Here is a 22,489-nt window from a genome sequence, read left to right on the forward strand (position 1 = left end):
CAACATGTATCTCCCAGCTAGACTATAAGTTCCAGGGGATAGTGACTATGGCTGTCTGTCCTAAGAAACTTTTTCTGTGAGTCTATCTGTGGCAGTATTTAGCATGAGTAGGAACAGTGAATAATGGAATTAGGAAAATGTTCAAGGGTTAGGAAATAATGCAAGACAAGGATGTAGGGCCAGATTATAAAATATTCTAATTGCCATGACAAAGAGATTATATTTTATCCTAGAGACAGTCAAGATTCATCAAATATTTATAAGCTGAAATGATCTAATCTATGTTTTAAATAATAAATCTGGTGGAAGGTTATATGGCTAATAACATGGAGACCAAAAACCAAGAGATTTTAGTAGGTTGTAAAAAATGACAAATCTTCTGTCTTCATATGCACATCCTCTTGCCATTCTTCCTGTTCTAAGCCTTTAAATTTGAGCTTGACTGTGTGACTTGCTTTGACCAATGGGACATTAGCAACTCTGAGTCAGGTATTTGTACATGGGGATTTGGCTGGGACCTGACTAGGAAACCTGAGGTCACTATGTGAAGCAGCCCTCTCTGAAGCAGTGAATTTTAACCATGTTTTATACCTCTTCCATATTTACACGTCTCACCCCCTCCCCCATTAGAAACATGTCTCATTCCAGCAACAATTCTCAGTGGTATGTACTGGAATAATGAGGTGGGAGGAGGCATATGTAGTTTGACTATAGTTCACAGGAGATTCCAGCATATGACTACAAATTGAAAATCACTCTACTGAGTTTCATGGATCAATGAGTGAACAGTTAATTCAGTCTGGGGAGTTAATAAGCATCACAAAGAAGTGACTTTTAGCCATATCTGAAAAGGAAGAACAAATATTCATCGGATGGAGAAGTGCAGGAAGAGGATGTTAAGAGAATAGTATGTCCGAAGGCAAATCTTGTGCCCCAAATGACTGATTTTAAACAGTAATCTTTCTTTCTATTCAATTAAACATACACTGTCTAAATCTTGCGAGTAGAGCACTAGCATTTTTAAGGAAATCTATAGAGTTATCTTTGCAGGGTCAAAAGTTTACAGGTCATTCAAATAAGTTGCCATGGCAATTGTTGTCTTTCCTTAAAAGTATTCTTATTTTCAGAAAACTGCTTTAACCATCACATACCCATGTAAATGTCATTCTCTAGAGTAAGTACCATGCAGCTAACACTAGGATTTGAGGATTATTTTATTTGCCTCCATTATCAGTTTTAGTAACTCTAAAATCATGTTGACTTCATGGAATTGAATCTAAACCTGGTTTTGTGACACCTGTTCATGAGCCACTCACGAAAACACTGAGATCAATCGAGATCTAATACCTGATTGTCACATGTACAGAATTATTAGTATTTTCCTTAGAACACACGCATACTCCCTTAGAGTAAATACGTTTCTGAATGAAACTGTTGCCTTAAAATTCTTCTGTAATTCTTTTCAATGGTGCATGTAGAACACCTCTTCCCCACACATAATAGGATTAATACTTAATAGCATCATCTTCCACAAGCAGGTGCAAACCCTTATCTGCCCTCAGGGAAAGACCAGCCAATGAGGAGTTATTCTGCTGATGTAATGCTTGTTAACTTATTCTCTCTCAGACAGGATTGGGGAAGATGCTTTTCAGAGCATCAAACATGTATTAAATTTAACTCTTTCTCAGATGACTAATTTTAGCTCATAAACCACTTCCGTACTTCAGAATCATGTCACTTAGGACAGCCTTGGATAGTTATGCGAAATCATTAGCCTAGAGAATATCTTTTGAGCATTGGCATCTGTACCCAGTGCCATTTGCCAATGATAATCCATCATCTTTTTTGAAAAACCACTAACTTCCATATCCTGGTCCTTATGTAAATAGACAGAGGAATACATTAACACCAACCAGCAGCAGAAAAACTTACATTTCTGTCTCAGACATAGATCTTCATGAAAATGAAAGTAAAGGTAGAGACCTTATATTTTTCAAGTCAAATTCATCACAGCCTACCTCTCATGACTGCACGAAAACTTCTTTTTCACATTTGCTCACTTTATTTCAAAGATCGAAATATTTGAAACACGTATTTGAATAACCAGGTGTGTTCTCAGTAATGCCGTAATCTTCTGTCTAACGAGTTATTTACAGGGCTCTGTTAATGCAACCACGTGCTTATCAGTGTCCAGAGAAGTCCTAGCTCAGGTCAGGTGAAGAGCCATTACCCATCATATAGTCTAATTCAAGGTAGTGATTGACAGGATGGGACAAACATGTGTTAATTTCCAGAGCAAAGTGTGCAAAAATACAGACACGGAGCTACAAATTTCCAGCAGGTGTTAGTTAATGTAATAGCTCGTTCTCATTCCCTGTTCCTCCACACCAAACCTCACTTTTTGAGCAAAAGAATGCAATAGTAAGCATGTTTTAAAAAACAATTTGGAAGAGGAGGTTCATAATACCAGCGCATACCAGTGGTTTATCTGATCTGAATCTCATCCACCCAGGAAAAAAGTAACTTAGACTGCTAAGCTAGCTGCAATTTGAAGTGCTGGATTTAATTCAAAGATGATGAGCTATAAGTACTCATACGAAAATGGTAGGAAAATTGCTATATTAGAAGTTTTCTGTCTCCATTTCTTTTTTTTCAAAATAGCCTCCTAACCCTTTGAGAAAATTGAGTTAATTTTTGGTACATGATCCTTTCTTGGAGCTTTTCTACTTGTTCGGGTCATGGTAATACAGTTGCATTAGGACGAAGAGGAAATTAGGGAATTATAGAATGATTCAAATCTGGCTGTGAATAGTGTCTCTACCATATAGTAGAATGGTAAGTGACATTAACTTCAGGGAATCATGCTTTCTTCAGCTACTAAAATAAAATAGTGGAAGTTCCCATTGTGGCTCAGCAGGTCAAGAATCCAACATAGTGTCTGTGATAATGTGGGTTCGATCCCTGGCCTTGCTCTGTGGGTTAAGGATCCAGCATCACTGCAAGCTACAGTGTAGGTCTTAGATGCAGCTCGGATCTGGTGTTGCTGTGCCTGTAGCATTACCGTGGCCAGGGAGTAGGCCTCAGCTGCACCTCTGATTCAACCCTTACCCCGGGAACTTCCATGTGCCATAGGTGCGGCCCTAAAAAAATAAATAAAATAAAATAAAAATTAAATATTGATTACTAAAATAATGTGTATAAAGTTCTTGGCAAGTAGTAGCTATGGTCATTACTATTTTTCCATACATACTTAAATTAATTACAAGTCACTTCGCTTTTCAAAGTTGAAAACCAAATTATATGATTGTATAACCACAGTGGATTCCCAACTTTATCCTTAACCCACTGAGCAAGGCCAGGGACCAAACCTGCAATTTCATGGTTCCTAGTGGGAATTGTTAACCACTGAGCCACGACAGGAACTCCTGTACTTGATTCTTAATTTGCCATGTTACTCAGTAGTATTCTACTTTTATCTATTCATATTTCAGAGTTAGTGCTTTGCAAATATATGATTTTATATACTATCAGTGTAAATAGTAGGAGTCTAGAGATCTGCTGACATTTTAAAATGCACTGCTTCTCTAATCCTTTAGAGAAGATACTGGAAGGCATTGCTCATGCCATCAAGTCAGCTTATTGGAAAGTGAAAAATGCAGTTTGTCACCCTTAAGCATAAGCAGCTTGAGTTTTTCAGCAAATTAACTTGAACTAAATTTCTGTTGTTATTGTTGTTGTAGTTTTTGGCTGCAATTACGGCATGCAGAAATTCCCAGGCCACAGGAGTGGCAACACTGGATCCTTAACCCACTGAGCCGCCAGGGAACTCCAAACTGAAGTGTTCTGATATTGCATGTATCCAGGCAGAAGCACTGACATGTTAATGCCAACTGATTTTAGACTTAAAATTTCAAGGGCTGTTTAGTTCACTTTATCAAAATTTACTAAATAAATGCCTCACCTGTGCATGGAGAAGCTCTAGAATTAAAAATAGCAGCCACAACAAAGACTTAGTTTCTGCCTTCCAGGTTTCCATGGGTACTTAAAGGAGCAGACAGAAGAGTGGTAAATTCCAAAACAGAATTTGGTATAAAGTAACTGGAGATAAAGATAGTGGCAGTTTTAATTTGTTATTGGAGGGGTGAATTTTTGAGAAAAATTATGGACAGGTGACATTGTACTGGCTTTTAAAGAAAAGGAGTTCCCATAGTGGCACAGTGGTTAACGAATCCGACTAGGAACCATGAGGTTGCTGGTTCGATCCCTGGCCTTGCTCAGTGGGTTAAGGATCCGGCATTGCCGTGAGCTGTGGTGTAGGTCGCAGATGAGGCTTGGATCCCACGGTTGCTGTAGCTCTGGTGTAGGCCGACCACTATGGCTCCAATTTGACCCCTAGTCTGGGAACCTCCATATGCCGGGAGAACGGCCCAAGAAATGGCAAAAAGACCAAAATAAAGAAAGAAAGAAAGAATAAGGAGTTTGTTATTTGGTTAAGGTAGCAATGTATTCCAGGAGGAAAGAAGAGCAAGAGCAAAGGAAGAAAGGACTGATAATTCATGGCCATTTATGAAATGGCTGTAGACCCAGCCCAGTGTTTCTACAGTAGAAAGGACATTGGATAGAAGTATGGCAGGAAAAGGACATGCTTCATGTACAGGGGTACTTTTTGGAAAACTAATATCATCTTCAAAATAATAGTACTCTTTAATAGTATAACTAAATTTTTTATTTATAAAAAAACAGTGGCTATCAAACTATTAACAATTGTTACTTAGAGCGAGTCTGTATTTTGAGATAGATGCCTGTATGTTTTCAACTCCAAAGTAATGAAGACAGATTTAAACCTGTGATCCTCACTGCATTTCTGCCTAACCAGATCATAGTACTTTTTTCTTTGTTACGTTATCATGACATACAGTAGTTGAATTTTTTTTTTTTTTTTTGGTGTGATTTCTTCAAGCTTATTTGGATTTTTCTTCAAGTAAAAAAGTATTATTCCTTTGCTTTACCTACGATTTAAAAATATCGCAATAAACTAATACACTTAAATGTGAATTTTTAAAACTATATTTCAAGAAAGCAATATAAATTGTAAAAATAATAATAATTGATTAAGATTTAAAAAACATCTACTGACTTCATTTATGTAAAGGCAGATAGGTGCAAACTTGTAAAAGGCAATACATCTAAGTAACATGTGATTAATAAGGTCAGAGAATACACTTAAGGAGTATTGTCTATGCTAACTTAGTACTAAGAGTTATCTGGAAAAACTTCATTGTTTTTATTCACACGGTGAAGCATTAAACCAGTAGGTCAATGCAATGCGTGGAGCCATTCACCTGTAATATTGTGGGCGTGAGAACATTCTTAAATAAACTTGCTGAAAATTCTTTGCCATTTCCTTTGAGCATATTCACTGAATAAGAAGTTTCCATTCATACCTTAGAACAGGACTATGTGTATTTGCTCAGTTAATTTCAATACGTTTAATGATTTTTATTAGACTTACACTGGAATCCATTATCCATGTATACATGATGTTCTGGTTATAACAGGACTGTTCTAGTTTAACGGATGGTGTATGCTGAACGGTCTATACCTTGTCTCTCTTTTGTGAACAATATCATGTATTTTAGAAGTAGTTAACAGGAATTACAAGTAGTTGGGTCAGTCATGGGTTATAGATTTTCATCATGTGAAACTAATGAGCCGCATGGAGATAAATCCTCGAGTTGGCCTTATTGTATTCTTTCTATACAAATTAGATATTATACACAGAAGTGTGTGTGTGCATGTCTGTGTGTGTGTGTGTGTGTGTTATAATCTACTTCATTCTAAAGATGTTTGAGGTTGTTAGGGTTATTTGTGTAATGCAGAAAGATCCACTGTATTGATTAAACAAGGAGGCCATTAGACTGAGGTGGCTCTAAAGCTGAAGCTACCTTCACAAGCAAACCAAAATCTAGGCCTGTAAATATCTCAAGGTTAAAAAAATCGAAATCCAGGGACAACCAATCACAAACAGCCAACTAGGCTTAAAGCTACAATCAATCCATCACTTCTTTGCTTTGCTTCCGCCTTTTCTCTTTAAGTCTCTCACTGAACTCCTTTTGATAGAAACTTTCCTAACTCCAGATTTGGTGCTGTCTGATTTGACTCCATTTTTGCTCAGATACACTCTTCAGTTTATTTATGTCTCAGTTTATTTATTAACAGTTCAGTATGTTTAAAACTATGGAATCTCAGGCAAAATTAAAAGTAAAGAATACTTTCTGTTTCCTCCATCAGCTGTTAAGAAGAAGGCTAGCTTTATCACTCCAGTTCCAGGAGGCGTGGGACCCATGACAGTGGCGATGCTTCTCAAGAACACCCTCCTGGCAGCTAAAAAAGCCATTTATTAGGTCACATGAAGGAACACAGCAACTGAAGTCATGCTACTTAATTTATTTGGCAAAAGGCAAAAACCTTTATATTTTACTACAAAGTATTTCTACATTGTATTTATTTTTTCATGGATGGAATCATTGTGGTTCAGATGATTCATACAATCTTAGGCATTTCTTGCTAATAGTCACTGAATATTTTGAGGGATTTGAGTTTTACAAAAAAATACTAAACAATTGCAATGAAAACTTTGGTAACAGTTGTTTATTTTGTGAATAATATTTGTTCATAATATTAAAACAATAAAGGGCTCATAATAGAGGCATATATTTTTGACACAAATATCACAAATAGTATGTTTTCCACAAACATTTTGTCAGTCAAATAGACACTCTGTAAAATTTAGGTTTTGCCACAACCGTGCTCAATTTTTATATATTTTATGTTCTATGTCATACGTTGAAAAAGAGCTTACTTGTTAACAGAAAGATAAAATATTAAAAATAAAATTTGATCTCATATATTTCGTATGTGCACCCCATGAGGCATACTAATGGGGAATGATGCTCCATTCAAGGAAAGAAAAACATGTAAAGATGACAAAAAATGCAGTTCTACTTGGAAAGGTATTGGTTTTTTGGTTTTTTTGGTTTTTTATTTTGTCTTTTTAGGGCTGTACCCACAGCATAGGAAAGTTACCAGGGGACCCCAAAAGGGGTCGAATCAGAGCTGCAGCTGCCAGCCTACACCACAGCCATAGCAACACAGGATCCCAGCTCATCTACAACCTACACCACAGCTCGTGGCAACGCCAGATCCTTAACCCACTGAGCCAGGCCAGGGATTGAACCTGCATCCTCATGGATGTTAGTCGGGTTTGTTACCGCTGAGCCATGACAGAAACTCACTTGATTGTTTTAAACTGTGAAAGACTACTTGCCATAGTAAAAGTGCAATAAGATTATGTTAGGTTTACATGTAATTTCTTTGATCTTCTAGAAAAATATTTGGATGATACCTTTCCTGAGGAATAATGGAAGCAAAACCAAACCAATATAAAAACAAAACCAAGGTTGTATTTTCCCACAGACATCAGAAAAACATGATATAGTGTGAGTAAGTATTTCATTGAAGAACAGATGTGTTTGTTCACAAACTTAGAAATCTAATAGGAAAGTGTGACACAATGTGACAAAGCTACACCTTAGGCTAGGACTAAAAATCTACTGCTTTGTTGCCCAGAGTTCTCCCCTCTTCTCTTATGGCATTTGGTTCTCAAAGTAAATGCCATGTTCCTAACACAATCCCAATTAGAAACATCCATGAGACTGTCAATTGAAGGGTATTTTGAGATTACCCTGGGCACGGAATTGTATTGTGTTCATGCCCAATCTCCATGTGTTTATGTACCAGTAACAATTCTTACCCACTGCATTCTTTATTAGTGTGTACTCTTGATTATTTGTGTGAAAATTAGACTAGATATTTATAATTAGTAATATTTAAACTGTATAATAAAAGCAGTTTGGAATGGAATACTTGTCTTCTTTTTCCTTAAACTGTCTAAACATTTCTTTGTTTATGTATTTGTTATCTATTTCCTGAGAGCATGCTAGGAAAAAGTACAAGTTTCTCAAACATGAAAGAAAAGGTTGTACAGCCCATTCAACACCAACCTTTGTCTGACAACACTCAAAGAAGTTTAAATCCAGAGCTCCCAAGAAGACATTTCAGAAAGGCCCTCTTTAATTTTCAAATGCCCCAAATTCACAAAACAAACATAATGATCCAAAGTGGAAAACATGGAAAAAGTGAAGTTTCTAATTTTGAGCCCCCTGACCCCACAATGCAGGAGGAATTATTTTTTGGAAGTTTGTTGCCACTTTGACCTGGCTAAAATTCAGGATTGAGCCTTTCCAGAAAAGAATTAAAACACTGTAAAAGAAAAATTATTCTAACATTTGGTAAAAATGAAAGGAAGACTTTCTTCAAGACTACTGCAATGGGATCAATACTATAGCAATAGAAAAGATTGAACTCAACTCCAAATACAGCCAAGATAGTTATAGATTTTTAGCTAATGAACAGTGAGGGGATCAGTGGATGGTAAACTACTGAGAGGAACTTGATTATATATCAGGGGTAATCTTGCCAAACTAGCTTACCAGGATTCTTGCTAAAGTTAGGCCAGATATCCAGGGTAGGAAATGGGGGACTTGATCAGATGTGGTGGGGGCAAGGGTGTGGCGAGTGGGATAGTGGGATTCTCCATAAACTAACTCAGCAGATTTCTTTGTGAAAACCGGGCTCAGCAGGGTAAGTTGATGCCTGGTTAAGAAAAGGACCCAGAGGAGCCTAATTAATGTTTGGTCAAGAGGAAGCCTTTGTCAAACGTAAAGGACAGAGAGTTGGTTCGTCGGTATCATGACTTTACTAATGCATACTTGCAAAGATAGAATACAATTGCCTTTGAGGAGTTTTGGAAAAGAACTGTATAAAGTGTTTGTATAAAGGACCCTGAAGAGGAGTTCCTTCCGTAGCTCAGCCAAATGAATCTGACTAGTATCCATGAGGATGCAGATTCAATCCCTGGCCCCACTCAGTGGGTTAAGATCTGGTGTTGCCATGAGCTGTAGTGTAGGTCACAGATGAGGCTAGGAGCTGGTGTTGCTGTGGCTGCGGTATAGGCTGGTGGCTATAGCTCTGATTTGACCCCTAGCTTGAACTCCATATGCCACAGGTCCTAAAAAGACAAAAAAAAAAAAAAAAAAAAAACCCAAAAAAACAAAAAACAAAACCTGAAGAATTAATGACCATTGAACAATAATATGAAATATGAAGGTGAGAATATGCTAAGCTCAAATAAAGGCAAAGGTTATAGTAAAATGAAAAGTATGTGTTGGAGAGTGTTAGCTGGATAATAGCAGAAACAGATTAGAGAAAGCCTGGTAAATCAGAATTTAGACTATATTTCATCAGTGATGAGAGTTGTAGCTAAAGCCTGAAGGTTGTTATCACCGACCAACACGAGGAAGTTATAAAGAAGAGCTGATTTTGGCGAAGAGATAATATGTTCAGTTTAAGACATACTGAATTTGAGGTGACAGCATAATACATAAATAAAAGTCCTGATGTGATATGTTTGGGATGAGAATAAGAATTCATGCTCAATAAAAATTTAAGACTCGTTGGCCTGCGTTAACCACTAACTTCCTGAACTTGTTGACCATTATACACAGCCTGCATCTTTCTATACTTGTCCCATGGTAATGCTTATCTTTAATTGACCACATAGTATGTGCTAAATGCTTTACTTTTGTTGTGGTGGAGGTTACTGACAATCCCCATTGATATCTGAAGTGATTGACTCTTGGGGTTATTACAAAGTCTCAGCCAAGGCCAAACGGACAGCAAAGGTAGAAATCGAATTCAAAGAAAGGTCTGTGGGGATGACATGAGCCAGAATGCACTCTTTTCGCTCTATCATCTACCTGTCCTCAGTGCCCACCTCCCTTGCTACCTAGAATCTCTAGAATCTTTTTCTCATCCCTATATATCTAAATGCTACTTGCTATTTCTGATTTACTTCAAATGAAGCTCATTTATGAAAATGTTGTGAGACTTTGACTAAGTCCCCTCCTGCCCCCGGACCCTCACAGCCATTTATGTACACATTCATGGTAGCCATCCATCTCCACCCAGCACTGGAGTTATGTTCATACTTTCCTTAGCTCCCTGTAGTTCCTTGAGTTCAGAGTCCATGCATGACTTGTCTATTTGTCTTACAAACATGACACCCATGGACTCTATAGACATTCATTTGATTTGTTTATTTATTTATTCATTTATTTTTTGTCTTTTTGTCCTTTTAGGGCTGCACCCGTGGTATATAGAGGTTCCCAGGCTAGGGGTCTAATTGGAGCTGTAGCCGCAGGCCTATGCCACAGCCACAGCAATGCCAGATCTGAGCCAAGACTGCAATGCTACACCACAGCTCACAGCAACGCCGGATCCTTAACCCACTGAGCGAGGCCAGGGATCAAACCTGCAAACTCATGGTTCCTAGCCAGATTTGTTTCTGCTGCGCCACGACAGGAACTCCCCCCTCCTTTTCTTTTTTGACATTCAACATTTTATGAATGAATGAATGTATGAATGACAATAGAATCCATGAGAATTACAGAATAAGTTTAAAGAGAGATAAGCAATGGGCTGATGACCATTTCCTGCTGACATCCAGCAACACATTTTGGCTATTAGTGAAAGAACAAGAGAGAAGGAAAAAAAAAAAAAAGGAAAGGAGAGATGAAGACTGAAAAAGAGAAGAAAAGAAAGAAAAAGGAGAGGAAAGAGAGGGAAAGGAAAAAAATAAATGTAAGGGTGAGGGAAGAAAAGAGAAGACATTTCAAGAGATGCATAGAACTAGAGAAAAATAAATTGAAAGGACAGGGGAAAAAAATGGAGGGAAAAATTACACCGTGGAGCCACAGCTCTCACTCTAACATGTATCAAGAATGAACACAGTATTGGGGGGCCGTGCTGCAGTACCACCTCCCTGACTCTCCAGGACTGGGGAAGGACTCCCTGATGAAAGGGACTGAAGATGGGAAGGGAGGAGCCTGTCCTCCAGAGCATAAGTGGATCCATCAGGACAAGTCCCAGAGGAAAAGAAGCACATGGAATGACTTAGAGCCATGTTCTGGTATAAAGCAAGTGGCAGATGAATTTCTGTATTATGTGGCCCAAGTCATCAGAGTGAAGAAACATCTAGGGATACAGGGAAAAGCCACAGTTCATTTAATATTTAGACTCTTATGGAAAAGGTAATTTACTTAAAGCATGATTTTTGGAGATAATTTGAATTCCTCTGAGGTCAGTATACTGACTTCTAGCAGAGGATACAGCTGGGAAAATGGAAAGGACTTAGACTTATGATCTGGATCCTGACATGGACTCAAGTCCTGACTCTAAGGCATGTTCTTTGGCAAGTCACACATTAGTTCTATCATCTTTCTCCTGAAATGGCAATTGGCTGAGGCTTATTTAATCCTTTGTAAAGGATTTCTTCTTAAATTCTCACCAATGGAACAGAAGATGATTCTCTGATGTAGAATTCAAATAATATTTGCCTGGGAAAAACAGTATCCAGGAATTGACTTAATAATAAATAATTTAAAAAACCCACAAAGGTAGAAATATGAAATATAAGAACATTTAAAGGGAGCCAAGTACTATTCTTTTAACTTTAAAAGGATGACTCCTGTGGCAAGTGATTGCCCAAGTTATAATGAGTTCAACAAACTCATTCTTGTGTGATTGCTAAAGCCAAATTCATATTTGAATAGTGAAAGGGATCTTTTCCGGCAAGTTGAATTTGCTGGGTGGACATGATGCAAATGACAACGTATCTGGACTTAAACAGGTTTTCAAGGTACAGAAAATATGAGCAATCGGCATACCTGGTAGAAAGATGCAATACTCAGCAAATCATATCTAGAAATTATTTATAACAATTTGGGGCAAGTGAAAATTTATAGATGCTCTTGTAGTCACAAAAGGTAACAGCAGTAATTACATGATTTGGCCTTAAAATTGACACTTTGATAATCTAGTAGGTTAACAGTAAGAAAAATCTGAACGTTGTATTAAACTTAAAACTTTCTATTCATTAGATGTGCCAAACATAAATATTTTAAATAATTTCATCTTAATGGAAATAGTATTAGTATTATTTTGGTACTTTACTGGTTCTCTTTAGCTAATCACTGGGGCACATATTTAAAAGTTGTAGGAGTTCCCGTTGTGGTACAATGGGTTAAGGAGCTGACTGCAGCAGCTCAGGTGGCTGCAGAAGTTCAGGGTTTTGTTTGTTTGTTTGTTTGTTTGTTTGTTTGTTTTTTAAGAGGTGCACCTGCAGCATATGGAAGTTCTCAGGCTGGGGGTTGAATCAGAGCTGTGGGTGCTACCAGCCTATACCACAGCCACTGTAGTGCAGGATCCAAATAGCATCTGAGATCTACACTACAGCTCACAGCAATGCTGGCTCCTTAACCCACCGAGTGAGGCCAGGGATCAAACCCACGTCCTCATGGATACTAGTCAGGTTGGTTACCACTGAACCACGATGGGAAGTCCAAAAGTTCAGGTTTGATCCCTGGCCTGGCACAGTGGGTTAAGGATCCAGTGTTGCCACAGCTGTGGTATAGGTTACAGCTGAGGCTAGGATTTAGTCCCTGGCCAAGCCCCAGGTGGGGCCAAAATAAAAAAAGTATTGTAGTTGCCACAACGTGGTAGCTCAGTCCATTTACTCAGAAAAATATTAAATGGCAGAATGACATAAAGGTAAATGTTATACTCAAAAAATAATTATTCTTATGGAACTTAAAATAGTAAAACTAAGTACCAAAAATTAAAATGGAATACTAAACCTCTATTTTTACACACATTTGTTTTGCCCTGCCACTGAATTACAAAATATCTTGATTGGCAGTGGAACCCCTTCTGTACTGAAAAGTAGTGCAACTGACGGCCGTTTTAGGAGCATTTCTTTTGTTAACAGGTTAAGCTGTTTCCTAGATTGGAAACATCACAACTCCCTTTCGCTGAAATCCTATATAGGTCACTAGCCACTTTAGAGCTGATCTAATTCTGTTCACACCATGGGGGCCTTCCCTGAATTCAGATGCCTTTTCTGTGGTTTTAAGTACTTTTACATACATGATTATGCCCACAGGTAACAGGAAACCAGTGTTTCAAAAGAAAACTTGATCACATTGCTAGATAACCCAGGTATTCTAAACAACTGCATGAGCGCCTCAAGGCTCCGTGCTGCTGCCAGAAGTACATATTTTTTTGATTGGTAAGAACCTGCCAGATGACGCCTCATGAAATATAAATGCAACAAAGCCTCCGACAGCTCAATAAAAACCTTCCACCCGTCGGTCTAGGAGGATAAGAGCAAGATACTGTTAACGAGTGCTGGAGATGGCTTTCGGAGTTCCAGTCTCAGTCTATCTCTTATTCAATGGTAGGTCATTTCTTTTTGTTTTGCTCCTTTTGTGTCAGGCTGAAAGGTGAGCAGGATTTGTTTCTTCCAAATTGGAGAGAAGTTGGCTTTTAACACTTGTTCTTCATCATGAAGATCTAAGCAAGGATTCTGTGAATGGATTTAGTTTCTTATGTAGTTTCTGATACATTTGAACACCTCTCTTTTCTGAGACCTTGAAAATGTTTGTTCTATACCACCGAAGAGTAGTTAATCCATTTTAACTATGATATGATAGCATCCTTGTGACTGAATGAGTTTGTAAATGTATTTACTTTCTCTTAACAATTAATTTTCTCTTTTCTATAACTATAATGGAGTCAGTGGAATTGATATGGATGAGAAACTATAAGGAAATTGCCCTTGTCAGGTAGTGGGCTTCAGATGTAAATGAATTAAAAATAGAATAGATGTAGGGAAAACTAGCCTGACTTTGGATCTGTTGCTTGTACATAGAAGGAGGCTCACCTGCTAAATGCCTTTCCCCCTCCTTCATACAGCAATGACGGCATTAACTGAAGAGGTAGCCAGGACGCTAACACCCCCAACCACAACCCAGCAAAGTAACTGGACAGTTAACAAAACAGAAGGTATTTTCTCTGCACCTTTTTGTATGTCGAGTGACTTTCTGCTTTTAACGTTTGAGAGAAATTTGGATGGTGATAAAGCAACTTTGGAAATTAAAAACATATGCATTTATTATTAGACCATCTTTTATCAGGACGCCATTAAATGGAAGTGACAGGTAAATGTGTCAGCAAAGAATTGTCTTTTTAAAAGGAGGAAGTGAGGCAAAATGAGAGCAAGTTGGCTTTACTTACTGTCCTGAAGCTGAAACCGGATTCCTGCTGGGTTCCTAGCAACCCGGAGGCAGTTTGTCCCCATTTTGGCATCTTGATGAAAGGCTATATTTTAACCTGTGATTATGAGTTTTGCAGCCAAAGAAGTTATGGCTACCAGATGAAGCCTTAATTTACTTTCCCTCATCTTTGGGAAGATCTTTTTTCTTGTTTGCTTTGGCAGGGAAGCAGAGGGGTTATTGTTGCTTTGGTATACGTTATAAGTCCTAATTTTTGTTGTTGATGGTGGTGATATATTTTCTTTCCTATTTTAATATTATTATTACTAAAATAGTTTCTGGTCACCAGGGAGCATCACCCTTTTCCCAAACTGTTTGCCCACTTAGAGGTGAACTTGGGAAGCTTCTCAGAGCGAGGCAAATTAAAAAAAAAAAAAAAAGTCAAGTACTTTGTTTCTGAGTATGAATGACAGTAATATTTAAGTGATTTTCATTTCACCAAAAATTTTAAATTAAAAAATCACTTAAGACATTTTTCCCTTTTGAGTTTTTAATCTCCATCAATTTGCAAAACAAATTAGTGTGGGTTTTAGAGTAAATTTTATCCAAATCTTCATGTTTTTTGAGCCTTTGAACCAAGAGCAAACATCTTCGTTGGAAGATAACACTGTAGAAAATTAAAGAAGTACAGTTTCCCTTCTGTATTGTACCATCATTTTTCTTCCCTAAGAGTGAACTGCAAGTCAAAGTGTCCAATTTACAGGTAATAATAATGGAAGAAAGGGATTGAATATATCACCTCAGTGGTTTTCCCTTTGCTTTTTTGATTGGAAGAACTTTAGTTTTTTCCTGCTTTTTATTTAACTTAAACAATCTGAATCTGTCATCTTAGGAAAATTTTCATGAAGTTATCACTAATATTCTTCTCCTTAGTGGAAAGATGAATCTCTAGTCTCTTTGGAGATGTCTTCTTTCAATGCTCACATTTTCTAGCAAGTCTTAGTGCAGGCTTGGTTAACTGAACTTATTTAATCTTGAAATGGGAAGATTAAATGGTTTATAATGGGCCATTCTCACTGCTTTGGAATTAATTACTAAAATGAGAAATTATATTTACTATACCACATTCAACAAAACAAATGTGAATTTTAAAGTGATGTGTGTTCTCAACCAAAATCAAGTAATACCACACAGTATCTTGTTGGTGCCTTAGTATCTAAAGATTTAGTATTTTCAATATAAAACACATGCCTTTTTAGATCTCTTTTTTCCTAAAAACAAACAAAGATGATTCTCTTAATCTACTTAGTCAGGCAAATATGGTATAACATGATGACGAGGGATGAGAAGATATATTTACTTATAACAATGACAAAATAAAATGCCATTAATTCTGCTTGAGAGAATTTAAGAATCAGTAATGAAAGCATACCAAAAACACTAAATTATGCAGTTTTCCCCAACTGTCCTTCCCATTGCATAAACCTCAAGGATAGTATAAATATATGCCTGTAGTATATTGGGGAGTAAGCATCCCGAAATACATATATTTTGCCATAGTACAGCTTCCCAAAAGGACATTTCCCATAAAGAAGCTTCTGGACTGTTGACCATAAAAGTTTTGCCATGTGTGGTCCCTTGCATAGTGTTTGAGCTAGAAATCAAAACTCCATGGCTTTCCCCGCAATCTCATAATGCCTCTTAAATGAGTAAATATTCTAATTAACATTCGAAGGTATTGTCTTAGCTGTGTTAAGCCTGAGCCATAAGTTGTTTCTGGGTTTATGTATAGGTCATAATAATACCTCTTCTGAAATCAGTTTGGAAAAATGCTCCTTTTCACTAGCCACTTAAGGTAGTCCACATAAGAAGAGGAAGGGGTGGGGAGTTCCCATTGTGGCTCAGTGGGTTAAGAATCTGACTAGTATCCATGAGGATGTGGGTTCAATCCCTAGCCTTGCTCAGTGGGTTAAGGATCTGACATTGCCATGAGCTATGGTTTAGATCACAGACGAAGCTCTTGTCTGGTGTCGCTGTGGCTGTGGTGTAGGCTGGCAGCTGCAGCTCTGATTCGACTCCTAGCCTGGGAACTTCCATATGCTGCAGGTGTGGCCCTAAATAAATAAATGAATGAATAAAAGAAGAGGAAGGGGAGATTCTCATCTCACTCTTCTCTGGGGAGGAAAGAGAAGTCAAGTTCATTATTTCACAAACATAAATCCAAATCTTCCTAAGTGCTGACTTCTCAGGTGTAGAAGGAAGGATGAAAAAATTGTATAAACACTTGCATATTTATTGGCATCCAGACACACTTCACAAGGCTTGCCCAGGATAGTATGTGAACACTAGACACAGTGCTGCCACCTTTTGGCAAGCTTGTATCAATACCTCACATAGTTTCTAAAGAATGCTTAATTAACATGTCTACATGATATTAACCCAACCTTCGTAAATATAACCTGCCAAAGGAATCAATCAATAGTTCAAATGACAGGGCGCTCAACGAATACTCTTCAAAGTCAAGGCCATTTTGCATATTGTTACAATCAGCTATAAAAGTGATGACCCACCTCATTTGTTAATATTGTATCTCCTTTTTCTAGCTGACTACACAGAAGGATCCATCGCCTTGAAGTTCCCACATCCTTGCCTGGAAGACCACCACAGTTACTGCATCAATGGTGTTTGCGCATTCCACCACGAGCTGGAGACAGCTCTCTGCAGGTAATTGCAAAGAACTTCCAGGTCCTAGAGACGGGAGAAGGAGAACATATGCCTCCTCTCACATGGTGCTTCAGATGGTACGTTTCCACATGCCTCCCTCTTATCTAGTAAAAGGGTACATGATCTGAACAAAATTCACCAATTCTCTTTGTATTTGAATATCTAAGGACTCTTTTTCTAATCTACCTAATCTTCTTTACTCAAAAAATAATGGTTCCTGGATTAGCAGCACCTGTGTAACTTGGGAGCTTATTAGAAATGCAGAAGCTTGGAGTTCCCATTGTGGCAGAGTGGAAACGAATCTGACTAGTATCCATGAGGATGAGGGTTCAATCCCTGGCTTCACTTAGTGGGTCGAGGATCCAGTATGGCCATGAGCTGTGGTGTAGGTCACAGATGTGGCTCAGATCCCACATTGGTGGCCCATGGCATAAGCTGACAGCTGCAGCTCCAATTCAACCCCTAGCCTGGAAACTTCCATGTGCCACAGGTTTGGCTCTTAAAAAAAAAAAAGCAGAAGCTTGCCCTGTACCTCAAAATGACTGAATTCAAGCCTATACTTTAAGAACATGCAAAAATGATTCTGAGTTGTTATGGGCTGATCATAGAATGAAATGAAACAGACTATGACCAAAACACTTCAGGAACATAAAACTCTGGATCAATGGAGACGCTATTTATTTTATGACCACTGATTTGCTCAGCATCCTCCCATGAAAGAGTAAGTTAACAATTTTCTAGATAAACGCAGGCAGGGGTACTACCTTTCCCTTTTACCAGTGAGGAATTAATATGGGGTTGTAATCAAATGATTATCATAAAATACATAGTTTCTTCAATACTTTTAATAGGTTGACTCTCGTTTGGTATTTGCCTCTTTAATTAAAATTGCTTACTTTTTGTTGAATTTTTTTCATTCTTTAATATCAGTCATTTGTGTTTCTATCATAATGAGGTTTAAAAATGATATATTCTTCTCTTTTTTTTAAAGGTGTTTTACTGGTTATACTGGAGAAAGGTGTGAGCACCTGACCTTAACTTCATATGCTGTAGATTCTTATGAAAAGTACATTGCAATTGGGATTGGAGTTGGATTATTATTAAGCGGTTTTCTTCTTATTTTTTACTGCTACATAAGAAAGAGGTATGAAAAAATTATGATGTCACTGGACCCTCCTTCATTTGAAATATATTTATTGAGCCCCTGCAAAGTACCAGGCATGGACATATATAATTTTTTTTGGTAAAAATATGACTGTAAATCTGGCAAGTGCCTGTCTATTTGTTTTGATGCCTTTTCCCATAAACCAGATAAGAGGTAACAATGTACCTGCAATTTGAATAGGATAGCTCTGATTGACAATTTCCCTTCATCATCGTCTCTATCTACATGCTTCAAAGTAATATATGAGGAGGACAGTCAGCCCACAAGGGTAAAGATTAAATGTGTCTTGTACACAATTATATTCAGAGCCAAATACCATGTCTGGCACACAATAGACACTCAGTAAATGTTTGTTGAATGAACAAGTCCAAAAATGAGTATTGGAGTTCCCATCGTGGCTCAGGAGTAATGAACCCGACTAGAATCCATGAGGATGTGGGTTCAATCCCTGGCCTTGCTCAGTGGGTTAAAGGATCCGGTGTTGCTGTGAGCAGTGGTGTGGGCCGGCAGCTGGAGCTCCGATTTGACCACTAGCCTGGGAACCTCCATATGCTGCGGATGCAGCCTTAAAAAGCCAAAAAAAAAAAAAAAAAAAGAGCATTAAGTGAATCCAAATGTGTGACAATTTTGGGCCATTTTCCTCCCAGACATCAAAGTGTATTCAGGAGATACCATCTACTGCTAAAAGCTTAAGAGATAAGTTTGATCCAGTAAGTATAAATCACTCATGTATTAATTATTAATGATTATTTCTGGCTTTTCCATGCTGATAAGCTTTCCTTAAATCCATGTATAAGGAAAAGTCAGGAAATAATGTGAGATACATTAACGAAAAAGGTATAAATGCATTTCCCATGCTGTAATTTCTTAACTAAGTTGTCATTTTTAAAATGACCAAAAATGATGGTACAAAAGAAAAACAATTATTTGCTTAATAATTACACCTTAGAGAGAATAAAATCTGTTATATCAGTTGCCTAAGAGATCAAGAAAGAAAAGAAAAAGGAATAAGACCTGTTAATATTAACAAGACAGCTGAAGGTCAGGTTCCCTAGAAACAGAACCTAAGATAGAAATTCTTCTATGAGGGAGCGCCAGTCGTGGCTCAGTGGAAATGAATCTGACAAGTATCCATAAGGACGCAGTTTTGATCCCTGGACTTGCTCAGTGGGGTTAAGGATCTGGCATCACTGTGAGCTGTGGTGTAGTCACAGATGAGGCTCGGATCCCACATTGCTGTGGCTGTAATGTAGGGCAGCAGCTGTAGCTCCAATTCGACCCCTAGCCTGGGAACCTCCATATGACCCTTAAGAAAAAAAAAAAAAGAAGACAAAAAAAAAAAAGAGAGAGAGATTCTTGTGTGAGTTCTTAGGTGACCTATAATGAAGTAGGAAAGCTAGAGAAGAGGAAGAAGGTAAGCAAAGATATAACTTCAGATGAAGTCTACCCTCAGCTTGATTCCACAGGGAGACCTAGAACATGAATAGCATTGAAGATCCATCCCAGAAAGTTGAGGGATCTTGGTTTTAGTCCCCAGCGTCATCAGGATGCTCCCAGTGGGGTAAGGGCAAGGGGCTTAGAATCGCCCAGGAATATTCAGGCCAAGTCCTCAGTTGGCCAAGGACAGTCTTCTCGAGAAGGATAGTGCTGTGGATCTGCTGCCACCCACAGCTGCTGGGGGCTGGGTCTCCCAGTGGGTAAAAGGAGAAATGGGTGGGGAACCAAAACCAACCTGTATATAATCTTCAATAAGCTACACAATAGCCGTCAAATTCACATGACAACTAATGCTCTGTTTTAGGTGTTTAAACCTGAAATCACCTTACAACATCTGTTCTGGAGGAAGACCACTGTGAGGCCTTTGTAAGAAGTTTTCATGAGGCCCTTGTAAAAATCCATGGGCCCCAAACGGAAATGTTCAAGTGAAACAACAAAACTTCCCAAGCTGACAAGACTTGAAAATAAAAGGAGATGGGCTCGTGATGAAACGAGAAAATAAGTTTCAACACGGATCCTTAGACTTTGCCACTGTTAGAGTGACACGGGAGCCCAGAGGACAAGCTACAGTGACAGAAGTCAAGTTCATAGTCCTTCTTTGGGTTTGTTGCTGTTGTATGGTTATTGTTCTCGCTGCAGAGAGACTGAGTTAAAACTCAGATAAAACATAAATGTTTCTGACTATGTCAGATGTCAACTTTCAGGGGAACAGTGATCCACCTGCAGCCAACCAAAGTCATGTCAGGCTTGAGGTCTTCATTTCGCTTGCTGCCAGTATTTTGGATCGACACTCTATGGACCGAATCCCACACATGCTGCTTTCATGGTGTCTCAAAGAATGTGATGGCAACTATTTGGAAGATTTCAGTGTTATGGCACCTCCAGTGAACCAAACATGTTCTTCTTTCTAAGCTAGAGAAAATAAAGTGGAGTGTCCAAGGCAAATATAAAGCATACCTAGCTCGTGACAACACTGTGAAATGTGGAATAAGCTAAAGAGTTTCTGATGACTGAAAGCTCTCTGGATATTGAGCCCTACAGAGGCAGAACATCTTTGTTTCTGCATGGATTATAAAACTTTGTGTTAGACTCACTGGCCCCAGAATGCTTATGTCCATCACTTTCTCCTATTGTTAAGGACTATCTCTTTGGACTGAAATTCTAAAATTCTACCAATAAATAAAATTCTGCACTTGGCTCTGAAATAGAAACTGAAGAATATGACATAGGAATTGTTCATCAGCCAAAAGCTGATTGCCATTTCTGAATACCTGATAGAAAATGGAGCATTGGTAGAAATTGGTAGAAATAATGATTTGAGAGTTAAGAGCCTTCCTCTTTAATCATATTTCTTCCACCTAAAGAGTCTTGTGCAGGTCCCTTAATTTCTTTTGGCTTTGATCTCATTTTCCACAAAGTCTGTCTAGCTCTCAATCTGACAGTGAGAGAAAAGAGAAAATCTTCCATATCTGTGTTGCAAGTGGAACTATTCTCAATCTCATCTCTGTCCCTGACCTCACGTCTAACCCAAAACATACCACTGGCTATTGTCTTAGGTGTATATTTTAGTGTTTGGCTTGTAAAACCATAATTTAAGACTTTGTTTTTAAAAGAAGTAAAACATGAAATTAAAGCATAATAAGCTCTACCCCCCCTTTTTTTTTAGAGTCAATCTAAAACAATGGACTTGTTTTTTCTATTGTGGTATAGATAAAATAATCTTGATCATGAGATGGGTTAAAAGAGGATCAAATGTGAATAGTTGACAAGGGAAGCGTAGGAACAAGCTTTTCTCTTATATCAAGTTGTGACTTTTCATTCACTTCTAATCAAGGCTTTATGTTCTTGTTCTGCTTTCCTTTGAGGAGTAGGCATTTCACTTGCTTGTTTTTCCTTAGGGAGCAATTTTATGCCGGTGAATCGCAGGTCAGCACTTTCTGTGTGATCTCACAGAGTATGCAGAGGTTACATCATACCAAGGAGTGGGGACACGGAGGATCCTCCCAGTGACTCCCGGACCACGCCTAGAAAACTAGGCTTTTCCTGAGCTTTTCAAAAAGGTGTTAAAAATGTTGGGGAGAGTCCGGGGAAGAAACAATAAATCTTCATCAAGGACTGCCCCCTGATGAAAGGAAAGAGGAAGCAAGTCTGGAATCTGGAGAGGTGCTAACCTAAAAAGTTAGAAAAATTTACTGTCTATAAATACTTTTTCAGGGGAGTTCACATCGTGACCCAGTTAATGAATCTGACTAGGAACTATGAGGTTGCGAGTTCGATCCCTGGCCTCGCTCAGTGGGTTAAGGATCTGGTGTTTCCGTGAGCTCTGGTGTAGATCGCAGATGTGGCTCAGATCCCATGTCGCTGTGGTTTTGGTGTAGGCCGGTGGCTAAAGCTCCGATTAGACCCCTAGCCTGGGAACATCCATATGCTGCAGGTGCAGCCCTAGACAAGACAAAAAATATATATGTATATATATATTTTTTTTCAATGTAAACGCAATAAAATTGAAATGAAACAACATCAGGCAGAGAATGACATTTCCCATAAGGCCAAACCAAAAAGTAAACCAGAGCAAAGAGAACGATAAAGATTCCAATTTTTTTCACCTGTGGAAGCATATGCATTAACAATACAAAATCCACCCAAGGAGACTGTACAGATACATAGAGTGTGGCTCATGAGAAGCCATCTATCTGTTTATGGTCTGTCATACAAAATAATCTTGTGATCCCATAACTTCTAGAGTTAATTTTGCAGAAAGGAACCCCTGGCATTCCTATAGCAATATTTACATGTGTAAGCAGGACATAAGTAGGAAAATACATAAATGTAAGATGTTCTGCAAATTTTCCATTTTCTGTTTCTTCCTCTA

At 38.2% G+C, this 22,489-nt stretch overlaps 2 protein-coding genes across 13 annotated transcripts in view; both read left to right on the forward strand.

Annotated features, from left to right (window-relative positions):
* The window catches only part of MTHFD2L (methylenetetrahydrofolate dehydrogenase (NADP+ dependent) 2 like), a 113,100-nt gene extending 99,841 nt beyond the window's left edge, over window positions 1-13,259 (forward strand). For 10 of the 11 annotated variants that reach the window (XR_014812723.1, XR_014812721.1, XR_014812716.1 and 7 more), the window contains one exon: window positions 6,292-7,923. Coding sequence is in view for 7 of the 11 variants with exons in the window: in XM_021101430.2 (XP_020957089.2) it covers window positions 6,292-6,404 (113 nt within the window). In the remaining 4 variants the exon portion in view is untranslated. Of the gene's footprint in view, window positions 1-6,291; window positions 7,924-13,120 lie in introns of those variants that run through there. The other variant, XR_014812717.1, reaches the window with a different exon arrangement.
* Window positions 13,260-13,274: 15 nt separating this feature from the next.
* Window positions 13,275-21,256, forward strand: EPGN (epithelial mitogen). 2 transcript variants are annotated; one of them, XM_021101431.2, is made up of 5 exons: window positions 13,275-13,414; window positions 13,933-14,022; window positions 16,835-16,955; window positions 17,947-18,099; window positions 19,922-21,256. In XM_021101431.2, the coding sequence occupies exons 1-5, from the start codon at window positions 13,372-13,374 to the stop codon at window positions 19,974-19,976; spliced, it is 462 nt and encodes a 153-aa protein (XP_020957090.2). In that variant the 5' UTR covers window positions 13,275-13,371; the 3' UTR covers window positions 19,977-21,256. The 2 variants fall into 2 exon arrangements, with proteins under 2 accessions (XP_020957090.2, XP_084828631.1); XM_084972505.1 differs by lacking the exon at window positions 13,933-14,022 and having other exon boundaries at window positions 13,279-13,414.
* Window positions 21,257-22,489: the final 1,233 nt, after the last annotated feature.

This window comes from Sus scrofa, chromosome 8 (assembly GCF_054392235.1).
Source record: "Sus scrofa isolate SSC_HxYL_T2T_F1_AM1 chromosome 8, Sscrofa_HxYL_maternal_Yorkshire_Landrace_v2.0, whole genome shotgun sequence".
NCBI classification, from domain to species: Eukaryota; Metazoa; Chordata; class Mammalia; order Artiodactyla; family Suidae; genus Sus; species Sus scrofa.

Coding starts and splice junctions, on each gene's coding strand:
- EPGN (XM_021101431.2), top strand. CDS start 13,372: ATGGCTTTCGGAGTTCCAGTCTCAGTCTATCTCTTATTCAATG. Junction 13,415..13,932: donor AGTCTATCTCTTATTCAATG/GTAGGTCATTTC, acceptor TCCTTCATACAG/CAATGACGGCATTAACTGAA. Junction 16,956..17,946: donor CTGGAGACAGCTCTCTGCAG/GTAATTGCAAAG, acceptor TTTTTTTTAAAG/GTGTTTTACTGGTTATACTG.